This window comes from Argopecten irradians, chromosome 4 (genome assembly GCF_041381155.1).
Source record: "Argopecten irradians isolate NY chromosome 4, Ai_NY, whole genome shotgun sequence".
Taxonomy (NCBI): Eukaryota; Metazoa; Mollusca; class Bivalvia; order Pectinida; family Pectinidae; genus Argopecten; species Argopecten irradians.
This window is the reverse complement of record NC_091137.1, coordinates 37805497-37826616: the sequence shown is the minus strand read 5'-3', so window position 1 is coordinate 37826616 and position 21120 is coordinate 37805497. Positions and strand designations below refer to the sequence as shown.

The 21120-nt window shown below is 33.5% G+C and overlaps 1 protein-coding gene across 3 annotated transcripts; it reads right to left on the bottom strand.

Annotated features, from left to right (window-relative positions):
* Window positions 1–8559: 8559 nt before the first annotated feature.
* Window positions 8560–21101, bottom strand: LOC138321561 (kinetochore-associated protein DSN1 homolog). 3 transcript variants are annotated; one of them, XM_069265316.1, is made up of 11 exons: window positions 20990–21101; window positions 19327–19443; window positions 18146–18219; window positions 17210–17276; window positions 14957–15032; window positions 14279–14347; window positions 13200–13265; window positions 12847–12988; window positions 12046–12133; window positions 10129–10231; window positions 8560–8767 (listed from the first exon to the last, which is right to left on the bottom strand). In XM_069265316.1, the coding sequence occupies exons 2-10, from the start codon at window positions 19421–19423 to the stop codon at window positions 10149–10151; spliced, it is 762 nt and encodes a 253-aa protein (XP_069121417.1). In that variant the 5' UTR covers window positions 19424–19443; window positions 20990–21101; the 3' UTR covers window positions 8560–8767; window positions 10129–10148. The 3 variants fall into 3 exon arrangements, with proteins under 3 accessions (XP_069121417.1, XP_069121415.1, XP_069121416.1); XM_069265314.1 differs by having other exon boundaries at window positions 8560–10231; XM_069265315.1 differs by having other exon boundaries at window positions 8560–10231; window positions 20986–21005.
* Between the last annotated feature and the right edge of the window lie 19 nt (window positions 21102–21120).

The following is a 21120-nucleotide window of genomic DNA, read 5'->3' as shown; positions in this document are numbered from 1 at the left end:
TCCCCTTTGTTTAAAGCATAAATCGTCATTTAGGCCTATATACAGTATAGGGTTATGGATTTTAGACTAGTTCCAAAAGTAAATGATTGTTAATTGATAAAAAACGTGTTGCATATTAACAGAATTATACACCTACTAGTTAATTTCTAAAGCTTTATGTTATCTACCTGGTGACATATACTGTATTTTATGACAGTAAATTGTAAATGCTGTGAAGAATTAATCATAATGCCAATTTTGTATTTAGGGTAAGAGAGCTTTAACTGTAGCGCTGCATCTGTGCGACATAAACTCCCCTCCTTAGATAACTTCTTCCTAACAACTAATTAAGAGACCCAAATCTTATATTTGGCTTGAGCTGTCGCACTGGAATGAATATAAATGGCTTTAAAGTTTTTTCAAAATAAAAACCTTGACCTTTCAATTTAAAGGCAAACAGATTCAAATTAAAAAAAAACCATCTTCTCAAAAACAAAGCAGCCTAGAGACCTTCATCCTCGATACTCCAGGGGTTCCAATCACTTTCGATCTCTACACTCCTGGACTATCTCATAGTGAAATTGAAGGCAGCTCAGCGGAAAACATTTGACCAATCACAGGCTAGCAAAGATTTCCTTTGAAGACTACAGAGAGAGAGACGCCTAACATCAAAGCCACACAGTCAACCACAATGTACTGTTATACGACTCTTTTGATGTACATCAAATGACTAAATTACCTAATCTATTGTGTTGCCTCCAGTTTTACTATGAGATAGTCTAGGGGTGTAGAGATCGTTAGTGATCGGAACCCCTGGAATATCGAGGATGAGGGACCTTATATTGGGCCTGAACTGTAGAACTAGAAGATAAAGGGCTACAAATTGTTTTTTTCTTCATTTGAATATTATGATCACCTTGACTTTTATATTTAAAGGCTACAATGGACAAATAGGCCATATGACTAAGATTGTTAATTCTTGTCAATAACTAAAAATACTAGGCCTATGGCATGTGGATCAAGATGAAAGGGTTAAACAAAATTTGATTTTGATCAAATGACTGAATGATATGGGAGATCAAAGATTTACATTTATAATTAACTTCTGAATATTTAGCCTGTAGCATGATAGGATGAACTGCTACAAAGTTTGTTTTATATCACGGGATTGATATTCATTCAAGATCACCTGGGTTAATTATGGAAAAATCTTAAAATTTTTACAATAAAAGGTCTATTGAGTCTTAGTTCTAATTTATTGCAAATGCAATATGTGTAGGATTTTATTGGTAATGAATTTTCTCTTTTCTTTAATAGGCAACTGGGAGTGACCAGGCATTTGGTTGGGGCTTGGTAGGCTTAAGCATGTCAATATTTCTGTATTACACGGCTTGGATTATCATTTTGGTATGTATTCTTTTCTTTTTTTATTGGTTTATAATTAATACAATGACAAAAATAGCCACTTTTAAGAAATTCTACAAATGTAGATTTATGTTGCTGAATGGTTTATTGTATGTATTGATATTTTCCTACTAAATCTTGCATTTTAGGTCACCTGAGACGAAGTCTCAAGTGACCTATTCTAATCGCCTTTTGTCCGTCGTCGTGCGTCGTCTGTCATATGTCCGTAAACAATTTACATTTTCGACTTCTTCTCCAAAACTGCTGAAGCAATTTCAATGAAATTTTGCACAAACCTTCTAAGGCATAAGGCCAATCAAAATTGTGAATTATATGGTCCCCACCCCCCAGGGGGCTGTGGGAGGGGCCAAAAGGGGTAAAAATGAGTAAAATTTCAAAAATCTTCTTCTCTACTCACAGATGTGGTAGAATCAAATACTCTTCATAGATAGAAAGGTCTTAAGGTCCTTTACAAAAATTGTGAATTATATGACCCTGGGGTCTCTAGTTTCCCCCTGGGGAAGGGGTTAAGTTTACTATACTTTATATTGAGAAAACACATTTTTGCGCATTATTTGGTCATTTGTAATAGGAAATGAGTCAAATGTTGTCAGAATTATCAGTATGAGATGGCCATATAATCCTATTAACAAATTTTCTATGACTGACCCCCAGGGGCCTTAGGGGCGGGGTCAAAAGGGGTCAAATAGGCTAAAACTTCAAAAATCTTCTTCTGAAATTCTGGAAATGGTAGAATCAAATACTTTTCATAAATAGAAAGGTCTTAAGGTCCTTTACAAAAATTGTGAATTATATGACCCTGGGGTCTCACATTTCCCCCTGGGGAGGGGGTCAAGTTTACTATAGTTTATATAGGGAAAACACATTTATGAGCATTTTTTGCTCAATTTTCATTGGAAACGAGTCAAACTTATTTAGAATTATTAGCCTGAGATAGCATTTGAATATCATATCCACATTGGTTCTGGCCGACCCCCTGGGGGCAGAGGGGCGGGGCTACAAAAGGGTCAAATAGGCTAAAACTTCAAAAATCTTCTTCTGAAATTCTGGAACTGGTAGAAACAAATACCGGTACTTTTCATAAATAGAAAGGTCTTAAGGTCCTTTACAAAAATTGTGAATTATATGACCCTGGGGTCTCACATTCCCCCCTGGGGAGGGGGTCAAGTTTACTATAGTTTATATAGGGAAAACACATTTATGAGCATTTTTTGCTCAATTTTCATTGGAAACGAGTAAAACTTGGTTAGAATTATTAGCCTGAGATAGCATTTTAATATCATATTCATATTATATCCATATTGGTCCAGGCCAACCCCCTGGGGGCAGGGGGGCGGGGCCAAAAAAGGTCAAATAGGCTAAAACTTCAAAAATATTCTTTTAACATTCTGGAAATGGTATAATCAAATACACTTTATAGATGAAAAGATCTTAAAGTTTGTTTATAAAAATTGTAAATTATATGACCCTGGGATCTCCTGTTTCCCCTTGGGGAGGGGGTCAAGTTTACTATAGTTTATAGAGGAAAAACACATTAATGAGTATTTTTTGCTCAATTCTTATAGGAAATGAGTCAAACTTGGTTAGAATTATTAGCCTTAGATAGCATTTTAATATCATATCCACATTGGTCCTGGCCGACCCCCGGGGGGCAGAGGGGCGGGGCTAAAAAAGGGTCAAATAGGCTAAAACTTCAAAAATCTTCTAAAATTCTGGATATTGTAGAATCAAATAATTATAGATGGAAAGATCTTCATGTGTTTTATAAAAACTGTGAATTATATGACCTTGGGGTCTCACGTTACCCACGGGGAGGGGTCAAGTTTTCTTTAGTTTATATTGGAAAAACATAATTATTTGTGAACATTATTTGCCCAATTTTCGTAGGAAATTAGTCAAACTTGATTAGAATTATTAGCCTAAGATATAGCATTTTAACATCCACACCCGTCCTCGATGACCCCCGGGGGACCAGAGGTGCAGGACCAAACACATTCAAATTGATTAAAATTTCAAAAAATACCTCTAAGTTGACAGGTTTGATGGAAGCAAATACTCTTCATAGTCTAAAAAGGTCAAATTTATAAATCACTGACCAACTTCAAGGCCCAGCATATAGTGTTTATATGTCTTTAATTTGTTTCATAATTTGTTTCATTATATATTCTAACTCAGGTGACCCTTAAGGCCCATGGGCCTCTTGTCTTATTTTCATGTTTTATGACTATACGTGTGATCTGTTTTGATAAAAGGATCAAATGCTTTAAAATTTCACAATCTTCGTTGTCCACACTGTAGAAATTATTCTAGTTATTTCAAAGTAATCACTGTATCATGTAAGAATCCAGTGTTAAAGGGACATGAACCTCAAAATAATGTGTTCTGTATGCTTAGATATGGTTTTCAGACGTTTATTGAATATTTTATAACAATGATTGGTGATCTAAAACGACAGGAAAACGTGGGGAATACCTACCTCAAAAATGATGAAAATAGACCGTCATATTCTATTTTTGGAACACAAAACGAAACCTGGCCAAAAGCGAGGTTATAATGAACAACAAACTCGCCGACATGACGAGGTATATTAGTTTTCAACATTTTAAGATTATTTTTAGGTCATCTGACCCGAAGGGTCAGGATGACCTTTTGTCATCATGCACCGTCCGTCGTCGTGCGCCGTGCGCCGTGCGCCGTCCGCCGTGCGCCGTGCGCCGTGCGTAAACTTTTCATTCAAACAACTTCTTCTCAATAACCGGAAGGCCCAGGGTACTCATATTTGGCCTGTAGGTTGCTGGGATGGAGGGCTACCAAGTTTGTTCAAATGAATGACCTTGACCTTCATTCAAGGTCACAGGGGTCAAAAAGGCCAAAATCTTTAAACGACTTCTTCTCAAGAACCAGAATGCCCAGGGTACTGATATTTGGTCTGTAGGTTGCTGGGATGAAGGGCTACCAAGTTTGTTCAAATAAATGACCTTGACCTTCATTCAAGGTCACAGGGGTCAAATAGGCTAACATTCTTTAAACAACTTCTTGTGAATAACTAAGAGGCCTAGAGACCTGATATTAGGCCTGTAGCATGCTGGGATGAAGGGCTACAAAGTTTGTTTGGATAAATGACCTTGACCTTCATTCAAGGTCACAGGGGTCAAATAGGCTAAAATTCTTTAAACAACTTCTTATGAATAACTAAGATGCCTAGAGACCTGATATTAGGCCTGTGGCATGCTGGGATGAAGGGCTACCAAGTTTGTTCGGATAAATGACCTTGACCTTCATTCAAGGTCACAGGGGTCAAATAGGCTAAAATTCTTTAAACAACTTCTTGTGAATAACTAAGATGCCTAGAGACCTGATATTAGGCCTGTAGCATGCTGGTATGAAGGGCTACCATGTTTGTTCAAATTAATGACCTTGACCTTCATTCAAGGTCACAGGGGTCAAATAGGCTAAAATTCTTTAAACAACTTCTTGTGAATAACTAAGAGGCCTAGAGACCTGATATTAGGCCTGTGGCATGCTGGGATGAAGGGCTACCAAGTTTGTTAAAAAAATGACCTTGACCTACATTCAAGGTCACGGGGGTCAAATAGGCTAAAATCTTTAAAGGACTTCTTCTCAAGAACCAGAAGGCTCAGGGTACTGATATTAGACCTGTGACATGCTTGGATGAAGGGCTACCAAGTTTGTTCAAATGAATGACCTTAACCTTCATTCAAGGTCAAAGGGAACAAAAAGGCTAAAATCTTTAAACGACTTCTTCTCAAGAACCAGAAGGCTCAGGGTACTGATATTGGACCTGTGACATGCTGGGATGAAGGGCCACCAAGTTTGTTCAAATGAATGACCTTGACCTTCATTCAAGGTCACAGGGGTCAAAAAGGCCAAAATCTTTAAACGACTTCTTCTCAAGAACCAGAAGGCCCAGGGTAGTGGTATTTGGCCTGTAGGATGCTGGGATGAAGGGTTACCAAGTTTGTTCAAATGAATGACCTTGACCTTCATTCAAGGTCACAGGGGTCAAAAAGGCTAAAATCTTTAAACGACTTCTTCTCAAGAACCAGAAGGCTCAGGGTACTGATATTGGACCTGGTACATGCTGGGATGAAGGGCTATCAAGTTTGTTCAAATGAATGACCTTGACCTTCATTCAAGGTCACAGGCGGCAAATAGGCTAAAATCTTTAAACAACTATGTTGTACTAATAGTCAGATGACCGTTAAGGCCCATGGGCCTCTTGTCTAATTTACGATGGTTGACAAATGAACTTTAAGCCATATTTGTTGATACAGATTTTTTATAAAACAATTTGTATTTTGTGTAAGAATGATAAGTCAAAAGTCAAACAAGACTTTTCATTTGATGGGGCACAGCGAAGGGAGGTTCTTGACTTATTGCACATATATGTACATCACGCAAGTATAAAGTGGGAAGTTGCCCCCGTCTCTTGCATTTCAGCGATCCATTTACATTTACCTACTTTAACAATCGCGCATGTTACTGACTCTTTGACATACTCTTGTTTTCTATCGGAATTAGTTTGTGTTCACTTCACCCACGTTTTTGACCCTATATTTTGTTTACATTCATTTAATTTGCGCAGTGCATTGTGGGAGGTCACTAAAGTTCAACACTACTATTCAACTGGGCCGTTTCAAAATACAGAAAGATGGAATTTCCATTATAATTATTTTATTTGACACATTTTCACAAAAACTGATATATATTACTTAGTAAGGTATCTGACACGTCTTAAATATGTATTTTACTCAAATTTACATGGTTTATTTAGGTTCATGTCCCTTTAATACTGTGTAATTTCTTGTCCAATACGTTTGTACTTTATATATTTACTTTCCTTGTTTTTTACCTCTCCAGCGTTTCATTGACGAGTTTACAATTGCCTTTACTATTTTTTACCTGTCCATATGCAGCCTTTCATCGACGAGAGCCAGATGATCCACCACTTCTTCATGCCCAGAGTCTATGCCGTTGTAATACCATTGTCTTCTGGTGTTCTTGGGTTGCTTGTTATAGGTAATTTTACTATTCAAATAATGTCCTTGGAACAACTCGATATTGATGTATCTAATCAGGACACTTGTTATGTAATCTTTGTTCCATCCAGTTTATGAAATCAATTGATTATTTGAATAAATTAATGTGGCATACCGTATTGTCAATTATTTTTGTGGGGCAGAATTTTCGAGAAAATTAAATTTTATCAGTTTTGAAATTTCGTGATTTGGCTATAAAGGAATATCATTCATTCAATTCTCAATTTTTCGCAGATCAAATTTCTGTGACTGAACCAATGTCTCGCAAAACTTTATAAATAATTTTCCAGCGAAAATAACCAGCTATGCAGTAATATAAATTTCAGTGTATTCTCTTTTCTTTGCAATATATATTATATTTTGAAATGGTTTTAGTTTGTGTTTTTCAAGAATATTTTGAATACACTAGAACACATTATGTCTAGTTTTAACTTTTAGCAACTTGAAGTAAATCAACTTCCACCTATGTCTAGTTTTAACTTTTACCAACTTGAAGTAAATCAACTTCCACCTATGTCTAGTTTTAACTTTTACCAACTTGAAGTAAATCAACTTCCACCTATGTATTATTCTAACTCCTGCATCCTCAGTAACCCATGTGATACTGTATCCTTAACTCAATCATCACTGAATACAGATTTGAACTCTTCTAATTCAAAGGCCGGTAGAGTTCATTCCGAATGTTTAGGGGTGAATGAGTTAATAATGACATTGGGTTACTGAGGATCAATTCTTGATAACTTACCAATTTTTTTGCATTTCAATATTATTTTTTTTGTAGGTTTGTTTGTTGGAAACACAATGCTGAAATCAACAGATAACAAAAAGAAAAATCAATGAACATGTATGTTTTAGAAGTGATGTAGTAAGGAGGAAAAATTGATGTGGTGTGCCTTTTTGATAATACTGAATTAAAGTGTTCATTTTATTTCCATACATAAATTCTGGTATTTAAGAAATGAAATACCATATTTAACCCAGTAAATTCTGGTACAGCGTGTATTTTAGAAATGAAATACCTTATTTAAAGGCCCACTACCTTTCCGAAACGGCTTTTAATTTTTAAAATGGGAATGTAAAACAAGATCGATAATTTTGTAGAGTCCTAAAAATTATTAACTTACCGTTAATACTACATTTATCATCACCTTCTGAACGATTTGATTAAAATAAATAAAATGTTTATTTTCATAACGCGGGTCGTATTATGTTTCCTGCCGTCGTCCTAAATACCGCGCGGTAGTTGACTATTACTGCGCCAGACGGCAAAACAGCGAATTGACTCTCTACGGTTTTCATATATTACGCAGGCAATCTTGCATATGTTTGGTGTCGTAACCTTATTTTAGATCATCGGTATGCATTTTCTGGTGTTATTAATGTTTTTTAAGAAACCTTTATATTTTGCTCCGGAAAGGTAATGGGCCTTTAACCCTGTAAGTTCTGGAATTTTTGAAATTATATACCATTTTTAACCCAGTTAATTCTGGCATTTTAGAAATGAAATACCATATTTAAACCAGTAAATTCTGGTATTTTGGAAAAGAAATAACGTATTTAAGCCAGTAAACTCTGGTATTTAAGAAATGAAATACCGTATTTAACCCAGTAAATTCTGGTATTTAAGAAATGAAATACCGTATTTAACCCAGTAGGTTCTGGTATTCTAGAAATTATATACCATATTTAAACCAGTTAATTATGGTATTTAGAAATGATATATTCTATTTAACCCAGTAAATTCTGGTATATAGGAAATTAAATACCGTATTTAAAACCAGTAAATTTTGGTATTTTAGAAATGAAATACCATATTTAACCCAGTTAATTAGAAAAACAATTGAAAGCTCAAATTTATCATTGTGTTAACCAGCTGTTCATAATCAATTTTGTGCTAAAATTTGATTGCACTAAACTTTGCACCAATCTAAGTACAATTACTGTGTCCATGTCAGCATCCTGGGTTTTTTTTTAAGGTTTTTTGGACTAGCATAACATTTTGATATTGTTATATTCATGTAGCACATTTGAGAAAAATTTTAGCAAGGAAGATGATTTTTTTTTTATAATATTTGGAAAAATAATGCAAAACATCTTTTTTACTTGTAATGCTAAAATTTTTATTCAATTCCTGAAGACATTCATATTGGATATGAATAACTTTACAATGTCAAGGACAATGTACATGGTGCATTATTTACTCGGAACAACCAGGTTAAAGTGCTTGGTAATAATTTCAAGTATAAATCCTGATGGACCTGAGGTTTTTGATACAGGCTTGTGAGGACTGTGTCAAAGCTCGTCTGAAAACAATATAAAATCACCAGATCTATCTTTAATTCATAAACGAACAACACGGTCCAACCAGTCAAACTGTATAATCGAAAACAGCCTAAAATATAATGTTGATATATATCCGTCCAGCCTGTACATTTTACTTATATTAGCTATTTTCAATGTAGAATACTTTAAAATATTATAATTGTAATATGATGCATTTTATTCTTTTGCAAATTATTGAAAAATCAATTGTGTTACCTTTTCCTTTATACCATATCCAACATAGTGTGTAATTTTAAATTCCATTATTTAAAGTTTTATACATGTATATGGGACTGTATTGTAGTTAGGAAAATTTATTTTGTGCAATAATAAATGACAGATAAATATATACATGTATTATCTTTTAACCTGATCACAAATTTATCAAAATTGAAATCTGATGTTTTAGGTCAAAGTTGTTATTTTTTAACCGATGAAAAGATGCAGTATTCATTTAGGATGTGCCGGAATTTTGTGTTGAAAGAAAACTGAAAAGAAATCATCTGACATTGCATTTTGAAACCTGTACATGTATAGTAAAATTATATGCAATATTACACCATCAGTGTTCAAATATGCTATATAGCTGAATATCCATGTGTGTGAAAATTTTTGTGATTATAGGTAAAAGAGAGTAAATAAAATTTGAGCAATTTAAAATTTCACAATCTGGCTCTAATGGTGTAGTCACTGTTTTGTTATATGCATAAGTTATGTGATATGCTTAAGTTTGCACTGTTATTGTCTTTGCTACATATATGAATATTGTTGTTCTTCCACTTCAGAAACGCTTTAAAATTTATCATTGTGTATGAATGATATAAAAGGCTTACAGTATATATAATTATCTAGTCTGGTCTTTTTTTGTATGAATATTTCATGTAGGATAATGCTGCCTGTGCTGCTGATACTTTTAAAGCATCTTTATACAATGATAGAAGCTTGCATACACATGTTGACATTTTATTTTTCTTAATTTTTTATACAAGGGTAAAACAGAATGTCGTGGTACATTTACTTGTGATTTTAGTTTATTTACTGGTGATTTAAGTTTAAATCATTTTTTTTTTCTATTTAAAGGAACATTGAAATTCTGTTACAATATTTGAATCTCACACTGTACATTTATGTATTTCTGACATTCCAATTTTCTGACTTATATGAATATATATGAATATATATATGAATTCAAATAACTAATTAACAAACCTGAAGTTTGGCATGTTAAAACCCTGTTTATGTTCAACTTGTAAATGAAATATGAGGAAAATGTTTCGGACAAATTGTCAACCAACAGAAACTTATGCACAATGAGGTGTTAAAAGTTTATATAGCCACATACAATGCATGACACTTCACACTTCATCTGCTAGGAAAGGTAGTCATCCGTTCTATCAGTCTTCGTGGAGTATCTTCTGAAGCTGTACCATGAAACACTTCCTTGTCTGTGATAAAATGAATAACATAGTCAAAGTTAGTTTTTTTGTGACAATTCTACAATCTGTACTTAACTTACAAATATATACATGTACATACATACTCAACCATCAATTTCTTTCTTCAAAATATTAAGAAGAGGAACATACATGTATTAAAATTTAAATTTTGGCCATTTTTAATTGGAAATGATAAAAGGTATATTTACCTTATACACAGAGCATACATTATGTTGACCAAATTGTTTAACAATGGACTTCAATATGTATGATTAATGTGACAATGCTATCATTTTACTTGTGTTTGTGCCATGGATATACATACTGTGTCATATATATTAACTATTATATTTTAATTGTGTGTTTGTTTTTTTGATTACTTTGTTTATGTTATCAATTGTGTAACTTAATCTGTTGCATTGACAATTAATAAATATTGATGTAAATTTTGATTGTTTGTTTTTAATATTTTTGTTTATGTCTTATTAACAGCCAGTCACTTAGTATGTGCCATTTAGAAGATGGAGGAAAGTCCAGAGAAAAAACAGTGGACCTTTAATCAATATTATTATGAAAGTGACGACTGTCCAATGTGGATTTCAAACTCACAACAAAGAGTTGGAGGAGTTGTGGTAATATGTCCAGATACTGATTCCTTGAGTAAAAGGGGCATTATCAATAATCTAACAATCAACTGATTGCAATTGTATGCCTCTCAATTTAATCACTCGATGACAAATTCAACCAATTGATTATAATCGCAGTTAATATGGCATAATTAAATTTTATTTTTCCCATCCCATTTGATAAAACCAAACACAGATAATTACATTGTAATGTTCTTGATCCCAATCCCCAGTGTGTTTGAATTGCTACTGATGATAGCAGATAAAGAGAAGTAATTCAAACCAACACTATACTTGAAAGACAGCATGGCAGCAAAGTAAGAATTCTATTCGGAAACCAGTTTTTACTGATAAGAAGATTTGCCTATGACAAGATTTTTTTCCATTGTTCTCAGATGAGGTTAATAGAATATTTCAACCCCTTTGTGGTGAGAAAGAAGAATCTCTTACCCCAGACAGCAATATCAACAGTTTTACCGATGTGAGATTTTTCTATCTCACCCTAGGGTAAAAACAAGCTACACAAGATCTTTGCATGTGCTCAACAAATGTATGGCGTCACAATAACAGTATCATGATGTCACGGTAAAAGTATTATAACAACACCACAATAATGAAATGACGTCACAAAGACGACGATTCATTGAGTTTACGTCATCTTTGCTTGCATAAGTGATACGTGACACGTTTATTAAAGTGAACAGTCGGGCAAGGATGGCTAAAGTTGGTAAAAATGGTGTGAATGTATCCAGAATTATTTCTTATGAAATAGAAAAATAAAATCTCTCGTCAAAATCTGTTTGCGTACGAAGAAATTAATTTAAAGTATGGGAATTCTAAATCGTCCTCCTGCCTCACTATGTCTGTGGTTACATTTCCATGTAGCCTCGCTTTCAATGCTTTCAACTTTTCTTTACTTTAATGGTCAGAATTGGGAAACCAAGCAGAACTTGACCGTCCTATTAATATGTGAGAACTTTTGGAAGGCCAATGAACGCATTTAGACTGGTTTTCTTTGCCCGACTATTCACTTTAAAGACACAAAATGGTGCAACCTAAAGTTACCCATGATGTAAGATTGCTTTAAAGTTGTCATACACAAGGCTTTGAGAGTTAAGATCCCTCGTCTCATTCCTGTCCAGGAAAAGAGAAATCTATATCTAAAGCAAAAACCATTAATTATCCTCAGTTACTTACGCAATTTTGGCATTTGTTTTTCAAGGATTTTGGTAGCAGTGTCACTAGCTCTTTGTATAGTCTTTGTGGCTGTGCAGAGTTGGTTTATCTGGAGAGAAAATAAACTACATATCAATATACAGGGGGACTAACAGATACAAGTACAATACCATAGCATTTCTGAACTCATTTATCTGACAAAGAAATAAATAAACTACATATCAATACACAGGGGGACTAACAGATACAAGTGCAATATCATAGCATTTCAGAGCTCTGAGCTTATTAATCTGACAAAGAAGTAAATGACTAATATATCTGATGGACATTGAATTCTCTCTTTGCATATTACAGAGTTTGCTTCCTTGCGGGTAGGTATTGATTGTTACATCATTATTTTGTGAACACAATTCACATCGTTCTCTCTGAAAAGTATGTCATTACACTTGCATACATGATGTCACAATCAATATCTACTCACAAGGACAGATAATCTGTAATCTGCAAATACAGAATGGCTAGAAGTGCCTATGTGAGCATGATATGTGGCTACATTTAACTGCCAATCGGTCAATAAACTACCAAACCATGTGATAATTTAAAAAAAAAAAAAATGATAAGAGCAAATTTATACGTTTTTTAATGTGCTTGGTTTATGAGGAGATGGAAAGCCAGTCCAGAGTATCCAGAGAAAAACCACTGACCTGCAGTTTAACTGCCAGTTAGTACCTAGTCACAGCCTGAAAGAGATGCAGGGCTTGAGATAATATATTTTGACTTCTACATTGGATCAAATACTGTATATAAAACATAGACACTAACATAAAACTTGGTTTCTTTCATGTCTTTGTCCAAATCTGACAGCATGCTGTTGTAATCCATTTTGGGTGCCATGAAATCTTCTGATTGTTTCTTTATGTAAAACGGAACATCACAGTCAGCAATATCTTGTTCTTTGTTAGAACTGTAAAAGGTAGAAAAGAAAATAGGTGGAATGTATCCCCTTTCCAAAGAAGTCAAATTCTTATGTATTTCAAGGACACTTAGGAGTTTGAAAATCTCAGACTACAGTCTCAGATAATATGAATTTTAGTCTTATATCTTTCCTTCTTTTATAAAATATCTAATATTGAAGAAAACGTGATTTTCTTTGAATTCCTAATTGTAGTACTTACAAATCATCTAATTCTTTATCCAATCTGTTGAAAAGTTCATCCCATGCTACCAACTCCTCCTGCATTCTGAATATGAAAGAATTATATTTTTTGAAAAATTGCAAAATATTGCGATTTTTACCGAAATTACATCCCCTCCAGATATAATTTTATTCTTGACTACGGTTTTAAAACAAACATCACTGTACGTCTGCTTGTAATTTATTACTAAATGATTTTTGATTTAAACAAAAAAAATAAAATCATTTTTTAGTTGTTGTTTTTTTTCCATTTTTTTTTTTCATTGTTGATTTAAAAAAAAAAAAAAGCTTAATTGATATATTGCATATTACAGAATTATCTGCACTTGCCGGTAGGTTTTGATTGTGACATCATGTGTAAGTCATAATTTTCAGAGAAAATGATGTGAATCGCGCTCACGAAATAATGATGTCACAATGGATACTACCAACAAGGAAACTAACTGACTCCCTGTCTTATGTGACTATTTTGTAATGGTCCCTTGGAAAGACACATAAGACGGTCTTAACTGTGGAATGAAAACATCCAGATTTATTTGAGGACTATGCAAATGTAATCATTATATGACTGAGTAGAAAAATTGATAGCAGATCTATATCACAACAAATAATTTTAACAATTTTTTTCCCTCAGACTGGGACATTACTTATACACTATGTATACATCTCCAAAATAAGCTTGTGCAACTGATTTGATATAATATTTAAAAAAAACCACAGTGATTACAAATTGACAACATTTTACAAGAACCCTTTTTGCCTCCTATAATGGAATTCAATGTACATGATTTCATTGTAAAGATTTGAGTTGAGATTATTTCAGTTTTTTTAGTAAGTTTAAATAACTAGTATAAAGCTTGGTCTGGACCAAGATAACAGGAAAAAATTCAACATGGTCAAACAGTTCAAGTCAACCCATTCACCTCTGAAGATGCATTTAGCTTCTTCTAGGTCAAAGCCTGGAATAGTCAATTTTGGAATTTCAGGGGTGCATGAGTAAACACGAAACAACAGTCCATGAGAGATATCATTAAAACTTCAATCTATCATAAAATGTACCGTTTGATTTTATCCTCCATTTCCACAATCGTCTGGTCCATCTCTAAGTTGATGGGATTAGGTGCACGTCTGCAAACACATGAATACTTAACTCGTCAAAACAGATAAAAGAGTCCATGATGGTGAAGTTAACATACCGTATTCTACCCAATAAGCGCTCAGGGAGTTAAAAATTTCAAAATTTGTCTGGGCAATTGAAATTGAGGCCTCAGAAGGGTGAAGGGCGCTTATAGGGACATGGGCACTTATTGGGTCTAATACAGTATTATTAACATCTTTGTGTTGTGAGTTAAAACTACACAGTTACCAGGTATTGACCATAGACCAGTGGCAGTTCACCAGATACTATCTATAACTTGCCATGTCCTTAAATAAACTTAGCTGGTGATGGGACGTAAAACAAACTACACCAAAATTTTAAAAAAACTTCAGTAACTGCTAGTTGAAGTTGATCAAGAAGTAAATTAATTTCCCTTTCCATAGTATCAGTATAATTTGTTTACTAATGTTTAAACCTAATGTTGAAAGAAAATCAAGTGATATGTACTGACATGCATTTTTATTCTATTTATATCAAAGAAGCGAGTGACTTGAATTTCATAATTTCACAGGTTATAAACATACAAGTATCTATCTCTTTTTTTTTTAAATAAATTTATATATTTATGTAAGACCTACTTCTTTTCTTGAGTAGCTCTTTTGAACACATCTTTCTCTTCCAATGCCGCTACCTTCCTCAAAACTGCCTCTTCCACTGTAGGTACAATAAATGTTGTATAATAGTATCAAATACATGTACATCCCTGAACAAAATGTACTAGGACAATATGGAGACTGCCATTCAACTTCCACTGTAGGTACAATAGATGTTGTATAATAGTATCAAATACATGTACATCCCTGAACAAAATGTACTAGGACAATATGGAGGCTGCCATTCAACTTCCACTGTAGGTACAATAGATGTTGTATAATAGTATCAAATACATGTACACCCCTGAACAAAATGTACTAGGACAATATGGAGGCTGCCATTCAACTTCCACTGTAGGTACAATAGATGTTGTATATAGTATCTAATATATGTACATCCCTGGACAAAATGTACTAGGACAATATGGAGGCTGCCATTCAACTTCCACTGTAGGTACAATAGATGTTGTATAATAGTATCAAATACATGTACATCCCTGGACAAAATGTACTAGGACAATATGGAGGCTGCCATTCAACTTCCACTGTAGGTACAATAGATGTTGTATAATAGTATCAAATACATGTACATCCCTGAACAAAATGTACTAGGACAATATGGAGGCTGCCATTCAACTTCCACTGTAGGTACAATAGATGTTGTATAATAGTATCAAATTCATGTACACCCCTGAACAAAATGTACTAGGACAATATGGAGGCTACCATTCAACTTCCACTATAGGTACAATAGTTGTTGTATAATAGTATCAAATACATGTACATCCCTGAACAAAATGTACTAGGACAATATGGAGGCTGCCATTCAACTTCCACTGTAGGTACAATAGATGTTGTATAATAGTATCAAATACATGTACATCCCTGGACAAAATGTACTAGGACAATATGGAGGCTGCCATTCAACTTCCACTGTAGGTACAATAGATGTTGTATAATAGTATCAAATACATGTACACCCCTGAACAAAATGTACTAGGACAATATGGAGACTGCCATTCAACTTCCACTGTAGATACAATAGATGTTGTATAATAGTATCAAATTCATGTACACCCCTGAACAAAATGTACTAGGACAATATGGAGGCTACCATTCAACTTCCACTGTAGGGGCAATAGTTGTTGTATAATAGTATCAAATACATGTACATCCCTGAACAAAATGTACTAGGACAATATGGAGACTGCCATTCAACTTCCACTGTAGGTACAATAGATGTTGTATAATAGTATCAAATACATGTACACCCCTGAACAAAATGTACTAGGACAATATGGAGGCTACCATTCAACTTTCACTGTAGGTACAATAGATGTTGTATAATAATATCAAATACATGTACATCCCTGAACAAAATGTACTAGGACAATATGGAGACTGCCATTCAACTTCCACTGTAGGTACAATAGATGTTGTATAATAGTATCAAATACATGTACATCCCTGAACAAAATGTACTAGGACAATATGGAGACTGCCATTCAACTTCCACTGTAGGTACAATAGATGTTGTATAATAGTATCAAATACATGTACATCCCTGAACAAAATGTACTAGGACAATATGGAGGCTACCATTCAACTTCCACTGTAGGTACAATAGATGTTGTATAATAGTATCAAATACATGTACATCCCTGAACAAAATGTACTAGGACAATATGGAGGCTGCCATTCAACTTCCACTGTAGGTACAATAGATGTTGTATAATAGTATCAAATTCATGTACACCCCTGAACAAAATGTACTAGGACAATATTGAGGCTGCCATTCAACTTCCACTGTAGGGGCAATAGTTGTAAAACCGGTATATTACATATTATTAAATAAACATCCAATTTCTACCGTAGGGACAACCAATTTATTATTTATATATTTTATAATTTCAAGTCTTAGTTGTTGACTGAAGTGATTTATTACAATCAAAATCTATTATCTTAGAATATTTCATGTACAGTAATGAGTTTAGTGTTAATGATATAGAAGCGGCTATGTTATCATGTACCAGAAATCTTTATCATTAACTATCATTTAATCACAATAAATGTTTTACACTATGTGGAATTGATCCTCGCTTATATACTGTATAACTGGTATATGTGGTTTAACAATATCATCCTTTATCACTTCAATATTACTAAAACACATAAAAGATGATAAGTCTGAATATGTCCGCATGTTACAATATCTCTTATTGAATAAAAATAACTTACATTCCTTTTTCAAAGACTGGAAATCATCAATATCTGTCATTTCCTCTTCCATTTTCTGTAGAGTGTACTACAACATAATTTGTTAAAACATAAACATTACTGATCTACATACAGTCAACACAAACATTTATAAAATACAAATATGATATTAACACATTGTAGACATTTTGGTACTTATTAAACTAAAGATTTGTATTTACAGTAGACTCCACCTAAACGCATAATGGTTATTCAAATAATTCCGTTATTTACATTAAATTATATGGTCCCGATTTTTTGTTCGAATAAAATATCTGGGAGATTCTAAAGGCAAAATCAAAATATTTTTCCATTTTGCAATGTACATATATTTTCAGCCACATTCACTGACACGCTCACTAGAAATCAGCATGGTGACACAATAAATTTATTGTACAGCTTGTTATTTTATGCATGAATTGAGAAAGGGATTCAAAGCTGATACAATTTGGATAAGCAGCTGTAGTGATGGGAAATTGGTTTGAAATCATAATTGATTATCAGTTTGTAATCATAAAGTCATAAACTGATCGATAATCAATTAGTTTCTGGTAAATAATATTTTGGAAATAAAAATATGCTGTTGTTCTTCTTTTCCTTGATATTTTCTTCAGTATGGATTGGAATATTTACACAAACGCTTCAAGTCTTAATTAAGATACTCATAAAATGTTTCATTTTCTGTTGAGAGTAGAAAGTAGATTTAAAAGTGACCCAGCACCAATTGAAAAGATATTTCTGTTAAACTTCTTGTCAAAGTTAAAACTACTTGCATACACTGTACCAATTTGATAATCAATTTTCGATTCTGGATTTTCATGATCAATAATCAGAATCGAAAAGGACATATCTACCAGTTTTTGTTTATAATCGATAATCAGTCCACCACTAATATATGCATAGCACTACTGTACTTACTTGTAGACATGATTTGGTTAACAAAGCCAATCTCTCATCAGCTGGTTTGTCGGTATCTATTGACTTATATAGATCTGCAAAAAGAAAGAAATGTTATAATTCCAGTCGTACATGAAATTGAACATGAATATATCATTTCAACTGTTGTCTTGATAATGATTGGGGTAATAACTATAAGACTGTTCAATAAACTGGTACTAATAAAATGTATTGTATCTTTCAAAATATTAGAGGGTCACCTCCCTTACAGGTAGGTATCTATTGTGACATCATTTTTATGTGAGCGAAATTTACACCTGCCATTTCTCTAAAAAAGTATGATGTTAAGTTTGCAAACAAATGATGTCACAATCAATGAACAGCTACCTGCAAGGGCAACTAACAAATACAGAATACCATGGCAGTAATGAGCTAAATCTAAGACCTCATGGCTGCCCTCAATATTTATTTCTTCTGACCTTTCAAGATCCATGAAACTGTGTGTTAAGGAGTTAACATTGAATTTTCTTCTAAAAATAGACTTGTACCAAGGTATATATATAGGTATTGAACAATTGTTTAATTAACCAGTATAATTAAAGCAAAATACAAAGTTTATAAAGTAATGCATGATAATAATAAATCTCCCCTTTCCCGGAGAAGGGGTTAAAGTTGTATAAACACCCCCATTCCCATGGATTTAATTGTGTTTTACTACATAAGATGCCTCTGACATCAGCATTGTATCCCATATTACAAGGACTTTAGAATCTTTAACATATGAATCACGACATAATAATATGTCTCCAAGGTTAAAATGCATATATCGGGTATGCATGTTTACTATAAAAGATATTGTGTGTCATGAGTACAGAAAGACTTCAAATATGGCTGCAAGATTTCCTGTTCACAATTTTCATTTCAATTCACTAATAAGTGTCTTGGGCTAATTACAGCGAATATGATAACAAAAAAAAAAAACAAAAAAACATTGAGTGATTGATAAAACCATGGTATGGACTCTATGAATTCTGTAGCTAAAGTGGTTAAGTTCATATACCTGTTATGGTAGCCTTATAGTTAAATAGTATTTCCTGATTTTTCCAATTGTTATTCAGTCTAACATTAAAAAACTTTCATGTAGGAAAAATCTGAATATACATTGTAATTTCCTTTTCATTGAAAAAAAATGGTTGTTACACCTCCTCCAGAGACGCCAGACTGCTGTAGCTTGACACGACTTGCAGCAAAACTGGACCTCCTCTTACTGGCTCGCCTCTTCTTAGCACTCTCGTTCATTTTCTTTTTATTTCTGAAACCTAAAAAAGAATCATAATTATATTAGCTAAATACTTCTATTTGTACCCTTGCATTTTTTATGATCACATATACCCTTATTTTTTTCCTTTGTATGCAAAAAATAACTTATTTTTGCGCTCAACTTTGACAACAAATTACAGTAACACATAATTATCATATTTAACCGAGTAAGCGCCTAAATGTTCATGGCAATTGATGGGGATGATACATACGATACTGTACACAACTCAAAAGGGCCTCAATCCCTAACCTTTTTCAGACCTCATTAAATATAACTTAAATATATATAGACGAAATCCATATAGATGATTTCATTATTTACTGTATTCGACCTAATTAGCTCAGGACGCTTAAAAAATTGAAAAAAATGAAAAGGTGCTAATAAGACGAAATTATTGCAAATCTATACAGTTGAGTGTAGTTTTGGTCTTCATTAATATATATGCCTGGACAATTGAAATTGAGGCCTCAAAAAAAGGGGGATGGGCGCTTATTGGGTCGAATACAGTATTTATTTTTTAATTGATTTATGGCTTACCAGTGTTTTATGCAATAACTTTATACCCGATACCTTTTCCTAGACGTCAATCAGCTAATTCTGGCGTATTTTGTGTTGATAACTCACTGTTATCCGGTTGCACAGAATAAAAACTATAGCTAGGATAAAACTTAAGGGGCACTTTACACCGATTAATGCTAATTTAAGCTATTTTTAAAAGCATTTAAGGATGGGACTTCAGCTACAGAATGAATATTGGGGAGGGATTTCCACAGATCCACCATTCGCTGACTAAAGATCCCTTGTGCTGCTACTCTTGTTCTAGTGAGTGACTAGCTATGTAAATAACTTTTTCTTTTCTAATTTTGACATGTCATTTAAAAAAAATATTTTACACACTTACAATACTCTTATGTAAGTAATGCTTTGTAGTATGCTAAGTATTACGTGGTATGGAAGGCTAATTCAAATTTGGTTCTATTAATTAATTGCCCCTAATTTGATTTTGTGTTGCAAAGGGCACAATGATTTTTTTTGCCTGATTATGTAATTTTTTTATGACTTTGGTTGCAAAACCTACACTATGGTTTATTGTATATTGCAAGCAGATAAGCTAAACTTGCATCTGAACACTCAAAATAAAATATTCTAACAGTTATTATAGCAGAAACATACACTGACATCTATTTCTGTTAATAGTTGGCAGATTCCTGCATGGATCCTCGAGCTCAATTCCTCTTTAGGAAGCAACCGATGGTGTACATTTCCAATAATCTCTATTACCAATAAAATTAGTTAAGTTAGTAGTTCTTATCATGACCGAAAAAAAGTTGTTTACAAACTAAATGACGTAAATTCGAATTTCCCGCTAACAATATCGTGACAGAGAAAGAAATCATGTACGCAAGTAGAAAATCTATATAAATTTATACCACTAGCTTAACGACACACTTGGCATGGAAGAAAACGACGGATTTTATCGATTGGTTAAAAATAAATATATAGGCAACAGAAGTTGAAGAAATAACAAATAAGTTTATACCTACATGAAAATTGAATAATTGACTGGTTCCCGCATCGTACTACTTTTACCTCTAAGAGAAAAGAGTTCGTATGATTTCCAAATTCAGAGTCTCTATAATGCTTGACAGATACGACCTACGTATTTTGTGCCAAG